Raw genomic sequence first — 10,818 nt, forward strand, 5'->3', positions numbered from 1 at the left:
TTGGGGGCCCAGGCTGAATAAAGTGAGGAAAGGAGGTGGCCAGATGACTATTGATTTTCCCTTTCTCTGTGGCTGACACTATAGATTAAGCCATCCTGCCTCCTTGTCTTTCCTAGCATATAGACTCTGAACTGTGAGCCCTTATGCCTTTGCACTATGATAGACTATGTTTCTCTAAACTGAGAGCTAAAATCCACCCTTCATCCCCCAAGTTGCTTTCTGTCAGATGTTTTCTCACAGCAACAATAAAAGTCTACACAGAACACTATTGTACTGAGAAGTGAGTTGGTTCTGTGAGGAACATGATCAGTGTAGTTCCTGGGCCTTTCTGAACTGTGTTTATGGGACAATGTTAAAGAATTTGAAGCTGTAGGCTGGAGATTAGAGAGCTATAAGCAGAGATGAATGGACCGTCCAATCAGATTTTGGAAAGCTGGAATGCCAATAGAAACATGAATAGCAAAAGGTCTGCTTATGACGTTTCAGATGGGAGCAAAGACTGCTGAGAAGTGAGGTCATTGGTGTGAGAGTCTGGCAAAGACCATGCATGGCTGTGTTCCACTGTGTCCCAAAAACTCAACCAAATTCAATAGGGGCCATCTATTGGTCCACAACATCACATGAACAGTTAATACCAAGTTCTGCTGCCACTCAGATGCAGGCAGGTCCTGGTGAGCCACACATGTCATGGCTTCTGCATGCCTTCAATGATGGAACTGGGAACCCATGTTCCTTGGCCAGGTGTGGATGAAGAAGTTTCAAATGAGTATGACATTACATCTAGGCTGAGGCATGGCTATTGTATTCACATTTATTGTGGCTTATGATAGATTTTTAGCAGGAGGAAGTAAAAATGCAGTATAGGATAAACAAGAACATGAAAATGTTAAAAGATGCAGATGAGGCAGAGAGGGAGAAAGCAGCTTTAATTAAAGAGATGGCACCATTAATGGGAAACTTCCACACTGGGGCAGTAAGAAATGTGCCCTGAGGATCAGACTCCACCCATTAAGGGTTTCAACTCCTAAAAGTACAAATGTGTTTGAAAGGAGAACCCCTGAACTGAGAATGCCTCTACCCCTCTCAAGGGTTTCCTGGTAGAACATGGCATCATGGCTCACCAGGGTCTGCCTGCATCCGTGTGGCAGCAGAACTTGGTGTTAATTGTTCGTGTGGTGTTGTCCTTGCAAGCATGCCAAATATGAGTAAGAGGGATTTGCTAGGCACATTGGCATATAAGGTAAGTTGATGTCTGTGGGTTCAAAACCAGTCCAGCCTACCTAATGGGACCTTACCTAAAAATAAATAAATAAATAGGTAAAATGAGAGCACATGGAGGCTTGCTCTCAGGTTCTAGAAAGACCCGGTTGTATTTTCTGCCAAGAAGCCCTGAAAGGTTGTTGCATGAGCCCGTGAAAGTGGAACTTCAGTGGTAGTGGATAGCACAGGACACTAGAGACACAGCTCATGTCCAGCATTCATGGAGTGGGAAGCAGAGAGGTCCCTGACGCTCACTGGCTAGCTACTCTTGCTAAACCAGTGAGCTCCAAATTCACAGATCTTGTCGCAAAACCCAAATGTAATGTGGAAACGAAGGAAAGAAGACAGCCAACACTGACTGAATATGGTGACACTCTTTTAATGCCAGCACTCAGGAGACAAAAGCAGGCAGATCTTTGTGAGTTCTAGGCCAGTCTGGTTTACAGAGACAGCTCCAGGCCAGTAAGGGGCTACATAATGAAACTGTCTTAAACAAATTAAGGAAAGTTCATTTGAAAAAAATAAACCTTCCTTAAAGAAGTATTGGTACAACTAATAAAAAGATAACACATTATGAGCACGCTGTTGCCAGTACATAAGGGATGTGGAGTATGAGAACGCTGGAAAAGGGTAAATCAAAGATGATTAATATTTGATGGTAATTCACAGGGTTTGAGTTTAGCTGCCTGTGCTTTAGCCAGAGAATGCGTAGGCCTGCAGGTATCCAAGAACTACAATTCCCAGAAGGCCGCAGTGCGGGCTCTGGGCCGGATGTAGTCTTGGTCTGAGAGCAGCTGGTCCAAGGTGGGCAAGGGTCTTCCACGTCTACATTCATGGCGTCCCCTAACAAGGCAGTGATTGTTCCCGGGAACGGAGGCGGGGATGTGGCCACCCACGGCTGGTACGGCTGGGTGAGAAAGGGGCTGGAGCAGGTAAGGAATGCTAGCCCCTGCTCTTCTGCCAGCTTGGCTCGGAGTGAAGGGAGAGGGAACGAAAGGCGAGGCTCGAGCCTGTGCCCACCCTTCCGCAGATGTGGTCCGTATCCTACCTGGCGAACAGCTCAAAAAGCAGAAGGCTCAGGTTTTGGCACTAAAAGGAAAACCTGTTGTACAACTAGAGAGAATGCCCCCTCCGCACCCCCATCGACTGCCAGTTCAGATTCCAGACTTTCCAGATCATTTTATGTTTATATTCATTACTTTGTTTTTTAGTTCACCATGTGATATTTAATATAAACAACGGATTGTATATTATACAATAAACTACCAAACTGAGATTTTTTTTTTCCTGTGCTGTCCAACCCAAGGTGTCTTTCTGTGTCCTGTACAATTGAGCTACACTCTCAGGACAAGTTAACTCTAGAACATTGCCGGTATCTTCTGAGTAATCCGTCTGCGCCCTGCCCCACCCGTATGACATTCTGAAGTTTATTTTGCTTCTTTTTAAATTATTGTGTGCAGGGGGGCATCTGGAGGTCAGAAGACATGTTTGGAATTAGTTCTTTCTTACCTTTACACAGGTTCTGGGAATCGAACTCAGGTCACTGGGCTTGTACTGCAAGTGCTGTGGCTAGCTGGGCTGCTTGTCTGGCCTTTTTGCTACATCTTTTAAAACTTAAAAGTATTTTTTACAACCATGATTATAATCTTTAAACAACATATTTTTTAATGTGGCTTCTTGTGAACTTTATAGAAACATAATTGCACCTTAGGTGGTCCTGTGCTTAAAATTTTTTTTGTTGTTTTTGTTCTTCGAGACAGGGTTTCTCTGTGTAGTCCTGGCTGTCCTGGAACTCACTCTGTAGACCAGGCTGGCCTCGAACTCAGAAATCCGCCTGCCTCTGCCTCCCGAGTGCTGGGATTAAAGGCGTGCGCCACCACTGCCCGGCCTGTGCTTAACTTTTGAGAAAACAAAACCCTCTTCCATATCCCAGCAATTGGTTTCCTGCTTTGGCCTCTAGAATAGAATTTCAGGAGAAAATAAGATTCTGTTTGGAATAAAACTTAAGGGTTGTGGCTGAAAGCTATGGACAAAGCTACCAACTCTTGGGTCAAGCTGAAAATGGCCAGTGGGATGGGATGCCCAACTTCCTCAGTGGTTGGTGTCTCTGTTCTTTTTGACCATCTTTCTGTGGAACAGTGTTCAGCTCAGGTCATTCTGTCTCTAGCACGTTCACTTAGGTCTTCTCTATAGGTACATGACTTGGAGATAAGCACAGATTATCAGGAACCAGTCTCTGAGGACTTCTACAAAACTGGATAGAAAACTACCATATGTGACTGTATATTCATCTGTAGCCCTGTAACACTACTTAATCTATTTCACATCATAATATTAGCAAATATTTACTGAACTAAGCGAGGTCATATCAGGTGTCACATTTTTAAGCTCTTTATTATAGCTTTTTCTTCTCCCTTACATCACAGATTCCTGGTTTCCAGTGTTTGGCTAAAAACATGCCTGACCCAAGTAAGTCTGAAATTTGTTTTTTGAAAAGCCTCATCTGTTAGGTTTTGAGCTCACCATTTGCAGGGTGGGGCTTGGAAGCAGAAATATCATAGAAAAAGGACAAAATAAATAAACGCTAAGAACAAATAAAACAAGGAGCTCGAGGTGGTGGGTCTAAGCCTACACACACACACACACACACACACTCACACACACACTCACACACAGACACACACACACACACAGAGACGATTTCAGTAACAAGAAAAGCATCCAGGAAATGGTAAAATTTAACTTTTAACTTGTAAGCTAGCAACTGTATTTTCCATGTTTAAATGTCCATAGACATCTTCAGGCAAGAATTAGGTGTTCTGTATGAAACAGGTAAATAAAGCCTCACAGTATCTCGTAGAGTTCCTGTGTATTTAAAATTATAAGATTGCCCTTTTGGGGGCGAGGAGTCCGTCCATGACTTGGTTCAGGAAAGAAGTCGTACGATTCATATATGGGTTTTGGAATGTTGTCAAGTGGTTTTTGTGCATTTTGTTTTTCTCGGTGCTGGGTCTGAACCCAGGATCTCACACATCCTAGCCGAGTTCTCAGCCCCTGAGCTGTACCTCCAGCTAGGATATTTGTTTGCCAAGTTTAAATTTTCACATTAAAATATCAGCGTTGAGGCCAGTGATGATGGTATATGCCTTTAATCCTGACACTTTCGGGCTCAAGGCAAGAGGATTCTGGTTTGGGCTACACGGTAAACTTCAGCCTAGCTTATGCTGCACAATGAGGAGGCTCTATCTCACAAAAGAAAAATGGGCAGGAGGGAGACTTCACTTCAGTTGTAATTTTTTTTTTTTTTTAAGAACATGGTAGGTGTACAAGGGAGGGGCGGAGAGCAGAACTCTACTAAATCACAGGACAGAATCTGCTAACACAGCCACTTTTACTTAGCCTCCATTTAAAAGCTGTGAGCTGTTTACTTAGAGAGGCTAGGACAGCATCAGACTTACAGACTGCCCCAGGTACCAGACTCTTTTTACCACGCCCACAGTTACAGCTCGAGAGAGCATCTGGCTGCCCTTCATGGAGACAGAGCTGCACTGTGACGAGAAGACCATCATCATAGGCCACAGTTCCGGGGCCATCGCAGCCATGAGGTATGGTCCTGTTGACTTGCCACCCTGTGTGCAATGCAGACATGCTTGCCTGGGAAACAGTTGTGTTTCTTAGGTTTCCATTGCAGAGGAAGGAACTGGTGCTAACCTCAAAAGTGGTAACATGATCTGCCCTAATTTCTTCCTTGTTTGTTAAGGGATTGAAAGGAACTGGCTCCTTTGACCAGGTGCACTGATCCTTTAAAAGCTTCTGTGGCCCCGAAGAGGCTGCCTGTTTCTCGGCTCTGATGTCTCCCCCTCCTCTCTTCTCTCCTCCTAGCAAGGCACAGTGATGTCATTGTAGCTCCTGGACTCTTCTCAGTACACACCTGCCGCATCCTGCTCAGCCATCTAGGAGGAACATCATCTTACGAGCTGCCTGGCTTTCTCTCCCTGTCCCTCTGCTTGAATGTCCCCTTTTCTGGATGAGCTCTGTCCATATAAAAGAGCAGCCTTGCCCTATTGGCTCCCGTCTCCCTTATATTTTATTATCTACAGCGTTTTTTGGGTTTTTTGTTTGTATACCCACAGCGTTTTATCATCCGACACACATCTCCTCTCTGTCCCTAGTACCAGATTGGAAGCTCCACAAAGATGGAACTTTGCCCACTGACAAGGCATCACAGTGCCTAGGACAGAGCCTGATATGCCCAACAAATACCTCTTGGAGAGTAGAGGTTGCTCTCCCTGCCTACCCATAACCCCCTAGTCCTTGGGATTCACATGTACACCCTTTTTTTTTTTTTTTTTTTTTTTTTTGGCTTTTCAAAACAGGGTTTCTCTGTATAGCCCTGGCTGTCCTGGAACTCACTTTGTAGACCAGGCTGGCCTCGAACTCAGAAATCCGCCTGCCTCTGCCTCCCAAGTGCTGGGATTTAAGGCGTGCGCCACCACGCCCGGCCACATGTACACCCTTAAGTAACGCTTCTATCAGAATCTCTCGCTTTCCCCATTAGCCTCTTGAGTAAGGAATTAGCCACCAGCTGTTTAAGATTGAGTTTTTTCCTCAGTTCTTATCCTGGTAAGAAAGGCTGTTCCAAGCAGTCATTCAAGATACCATGTGAATTGTTTGTCATGGAATCTTGCCAAATTTTATAACCTTTTAGCTACACCAGTCAAGGGGATGGGGACAACGTGTTTGAGTACAGATCCAGAAAACAATGGTGCAGTGATCACAAAAGGATGTTTACAAGTGTTCGGGGGACCAGTTCTGACCTCAGAAGTGGAAACATGATCTGTCCGTTCCTTGTTAACCAGCTCTTGGTAAAGCTATAATAGTTTTATGTAAGTCTTCTGAATTCATTAGGACTGTCAGCAACCTCCTAAGAATGGACTCCTAAAGTTAAGAGACAAAAAAAATCCTGAACTATCAGTGTGTAAGGGTGTGAAGAAATAGGAAACTGATATAGTCATAAGGGGCATGCTAGCTGACTTAATTATTAAGGGATATTGAGCCTTTTCAATAGAAAGTGCTAGAAACACCTTAACAAGCAATCAAACTTAGTATCATTGATAGTGGACAAACGAACACATGTCTCTGAAGTGATGACAATGCTATCTTGGGGGAAATGTTTAATCTTAGTCCTACTGTGAGAAAACTAGTTCAGTTTAGGGAGAACAGGCAGCACTACATTTTTTTGGTGTGATAACATCACTAAGGTTATTCATAGGAGACACACACTAAGATAAGTGTAAAGTGTGGTAGCCTTAGTGAATCTGGGTACTTCTCATGTCTTCTGTGGGTTTGATATTTCTGAGTAACCAGCTGGGAGAAGGGTGTCTGGATCCAGCGAGTTCTCAACTGGAAGCAGGGCTATCTAGAAGGCGCATAATAAACAGACACAGACAGATTTTTGGGTACAAACTGATAGGCAATTTTTCAAGGCTTATAAAAGTTGCACACTCTCTCTACTCTCTTGCTCGCAGCTTGAGGCTGCACGCACTCTGCATTCTCCTGTGCTCTCTACTTTTCTCAAACTCCTACACTCCTGCACACCTCTGTGCGTTCCCCTTTTACTCACACACATGCTCTGCATACATTCTTCTCACACTCCACACATACCTCACATTCTCTTCACTCATTCTTCCTCTCTCTCTCTCTCTCTCTCTCTCACACACACATACACACACTCTTCTCCCACACTCTACTCACGTTCCACTCACTTCGCGCACACCTCATGACCTCATGCGCACCTCACTCACCCTCCACTCGCTCTCTCGCCTTTTTCTTGTCCCAGTCTTTTATTGATACCCCAAAAGCAAGTAGAAAAAAAAAGACATTGTATAATCATTGCCAAATCAAATTCAAAAGAATAACCACATGCCACAAAGAATCGAGAATTACAATTGTTCCCCAGTTTCAAGCTTCCCCTATCTCCAGGCCTGTGGCCAAAATAATAATTGCAAACTTAATCATTATTTAAACTTTAACTTTTGACTTATTGTACTTTAGAGCTCAGAGCTCCAAGGTCAGCTACTTGCCTTTTCCTGGGAAGCTCTAATGATAAACGACATGGGCAAAGCTGCCAGGCAATGGCTAGAAGAGTCAGGTTAACCCTTCACTCAGCAGTTCCGCTAGCTTTCTGCTTCTGCACATTGCACACAATGACTCTCCTAAGAGTCCCAGTGTTTTGGCTTAGTTTTACTAGTATATAATTTTATGTATTCTATACTTGCTTATCCAGGAGCCCCTCTCAAATATTGTGCAAAATTTACTTCATAAATTCAATAGTTTTTTTCATTTCTCCAGGTCCTGATGTTGGCTCTATTTCACTTTCTAATAATTTCTTCAAACTTTCTTTGCAAGTTAAACATTAATCTGGAATTACTATTGTGCAGTTATTACATTGTTTCCAAGATGAGAGCACACAGCATGCACCTAGGCCATTAGGACTGTGCTGTGCTGTGCCCCATACCTCAGTTTGTAATTGTTTAATCATTACATCAAGGAACATCTAGTTTCACAGAATTCACCAGAGCAGAAGAAGAAATAGGAAAATCAGATATAATACTAGAATAATTATTCACACCAAGGCAAACTGAAAAGCAATGCACAAATGGAATCTATACAGCCGGTGCCCAGGGCTAAGGTGAATGCTGTCCCCAGCAGAAAGGTTTATCTTCAAGAATGGAATTCTAGCCCTAAACATTTCATAGCACAAAAACTTCCTCAAAGGTCTCGCGTCATTCCTCAGCCTACTCTTGGCTGAGTGAGGGCATCTGCAGATAATGAGCTAGTGCTCTACGTGTAGGGTGCTGTTCTAACTCCTGCCCTTAAGGGGCCAGTTTGTCTGGGAGTGGAGCCAAATGTACTACAACACAGATGAGAATGCCTGTGCAACGGACTGTACAAGTATTTTTCCACTCTTGTCCAGCTTTTCTTAAATTACAGTTCACAGATTATTTGCATTAGTCAAATGGGTTAGAGATTGCATGCGTTAAAACGCAGGGTCCTGGGTCTTAGTCCCATTTCTCTCAACCGCATGCTCTAAGGCTGAGCCCAGAAGTCTGAATCAGCATGTTGACCGCCCAAGTGATGCTAACTCATTCATATAAAGGTGGATAAATGCACGTGTCAGAGACAGTGATTGTGAAATTCTCTTGATGTTTTTCGTGTTTATCTCAGAAGCATACACTAACTACCTTTCTGTGAACTTACATCAGGTGTGTTACTGGTTTTTCGGATTTAATAACACCATGTATTATTGACACTGTCTGTCTCATTCCAGGTATGCAGAGACACATCAGGTATATGCTCTCGTATTGGTGTCTGCATACACATCAGACTTGGGAGATGAAAATGAGCGTGCAAGTGGTAAGTCTTTAGGGCAGGCCCCTAGAAAAGCCCCTCCCTAAACACAGGACAGACTGTTCGAGTTACAGAATAGTTATTCTCTCTCAACCCTAAAAATATAAATAGCAAATGGGAGATTTTTTTGACTTACTTTTGGATGTGAGGTACATCTCTTTTCCAACCCAAAGCCTAGAATAAATCCCAGGGCCTGGTTTTATTTCACCCTTTTACTTTGTCTTTGTTAAGTCAGTATGCTATCAAGCCCTACAGAGACCAAAACCAAAGGACTCCTCTGAACTCAGATCTCTGGTCCTTTGCATCCCTCTGTGGTATTTTCAGATGTTGTCAATTCACGCACATTGATAGGCTCTTCCCCTCCTACAGGGTACTTCAGCCGCCCCTGGCAGTGGGAGAAGATCAAGGCCAACTGCCCTCACATTGTACAGTTTGGCTCTACCGATGACCCTTTCCTTCCCTGGGAGGAACAACAAGAAGTGGCAGATAGGCTGGACGCCAAATTGTACAAATTCACTGACCGTGGTCACTTTCAGAACAGAGAGTTCCATGAACTGATTAGTGTTGTGAAGGCTATGCTGAAAGGACCAGAATAGGCAGGATGGCTCCTGCTCTCTAACAAGCCAGGGTGGAGCAGACTAGCAACCCTTCTCACCCAGCACTAGACAGGAAACGTCCCGCTAAGCTGCAGAAGCGCCTGGACCGCAAACCCGTTGGAACACTCACACCAAGTTACCCGCACTTTCAGTTCCCACAGAGCTTAACTCTTCCTGAAAAGCTACTAACTGTAGCAGTAGGTTTCCTGTTTGATAAGGGACACAGAGGTTGTTTACCTATCCTGTTGATGCAGAGAGAGCCAAGAATCCAGAACTTGACAGTCATGGTGGTGTGTCCCTGTAATGACTTCAGAGAAAGCAGGGAATCAGCAAGGGATGGCTAGCTTGACCCTGTCTCAGAAAAGAAAGAGCAAGACAGCCCAGGTCTCCTGAGTCTCGTTCCAAATTTTAACTCAATAGGTTTAGCAAGATGTAATCCACTTCTGAGACCCCAGCACTTATAAACGTGAGGAAGGTTGATCTTGAATTTGAGGCCTGTGTAGGCCTAGTAAAGTAAAACCCTGTCTCAAAATAAAAACAAAAACAAAACAGGTTTTCTTTCAACTTAAATGAATGACAGTTTTTCCTTTTTGAAATAAAATTTTTCTCTTATTGGGGAAAGAAAACATGATTCGAGGCCCCAAATGTTATCTTAGAACTCAAACTCTAGCTGGTCTTTCAGGCTGGCTCAAGAGAGTAATCTCACACTTGGGTCTTCATCACCGACATCCCTGACCCCACCACATCCCCAGGTCCTTCTGACAAGTTGAGAGAGACTGACATCTGTGGATGTTCAGTAAGGAGCTGTACGGGCAGATAATCTGCATAGCCTGTCACCTGGGTATCAACTATATATGACTGGCAGGATTAGGTCATAGGGAAGTGCTGAAATATAGACACGTGAGAAGCACTCATGTCCTTTTTTTAACTGGGGGAATATGTATGTATGTATATACAATCCCTACATGAATTATGGTAGCTGGCAACAGCATTGTAATTCAAAGATTTGCAAATGCTACAAGATAAAGACCAGGTCATCCATTTGTGAGTTGGAGGTAAACACTTTTTAGATTCTCTATGAATCCAAGAAAAGCCTAAGACAACCAAAATGAACGTAATACTAAAGGTGGAAGGGAGCAACCTGTGCTGTGTTATTAAGTTCTAAGTGTCCTCAAAAGAACCTTTTTCTAGAAGACCAGAGTTCAATTCCCAGAAACCACATGGTGGCTCTGTAATGGGATCCGATGCCCTCTTCTGGTAAGTCTGAAGACACCGTGTACTCACATACATAAAATAAACTATGCCAGTTTAATTCTATAGAGCTCAGCCTCTTGTAGAGAGCATTCAAGCAACACTGCCGAGTCTTCTCATATTCACTCACATAAACAACCCCTTTTTAATACTACTTTTTATATTGTATATATTCAATGTATATAATGGTTTGATGATTCCATTTTCACTGGTTTATAAAGTACTTTGACCAAATGTAAAAAGATATAATAAAAAATGTTTATTTCCTAGTATCTTCTGACTGCTGTGGTGTCAAAGATCT

General features: G+C 43.4%; 1 protein-coding gene across 1 annotated transcript; it reads left to right on the top strand.

Moving 5' to 3' along the window:
• The first annotated feature begins 2,014 nt into the window (after window positions 1-2,014).
• Window positions 2,015-10,789, top strand: Rbbp9 (RB binding protein 9, serine hydrolase). The gene is made up of 5 exons (XM_021153795.2): window positions 2,015-2,192; window positions 3,687-3,729; window positions 4,760-4,865; window positions 8,591-8,676; window positions 9,040-10,789. The coding sequence occupies exons 1-5, from the start codon at window positions 2,094-2,096 to the stop codon at window positions 9,264-9,266; spliced, it is 561 nt and encodes a 186-aa protein (XP_021009454.1). The 5' UTR covers window positions 2,015-2,093; the 3' UTR covers window positions 9,267-10,789.
• Window positions 10,790-10,818: the final 29 nt, after the last annotated feature.

Source organism: Mus caroli, unplaced genomic scaffold, assembly GCF_978045245.1.
Source record: "Mus caroli unplaced genomic scaffold, Mus_caroli_1 scaffold_2, whole genome shotgun sequence".
NCBI classification, from domain to species: Eukaryota; Metazoa; Chordata; class Mammalia; order Rodentia; family Muridae; genus Mus; species Mus caroli.

What these genes read in the sequence shown, in the direction of transcription:
- Rbbp9 (XM_021153795.2), top strand. Translation starts at nt 2,094, where the DNA reads ATGGCGTCCCCTAACAAGGCAGTGATTGTTCCCGGGAACGGAGGCGGG. An exon ending in TGAGAAAGGGGCTGGAGCAG is followed by an intron (nt 2,193 to 3,686) that starts GTAAGGAATGCT and finishes CTTACATCACAG; the next exon opens with ATTCCTGGTTTCCAGTGTTT. An exon ending in TGAAAATGAGCGTGCAAGTG is followed by an intron (nt 8,677 to 9,039) that starts GTAAGTCTTTAG and finishes CCCCTCCTACAG; the next exon opens with GGTACTTCAGCCGCCCCTGG.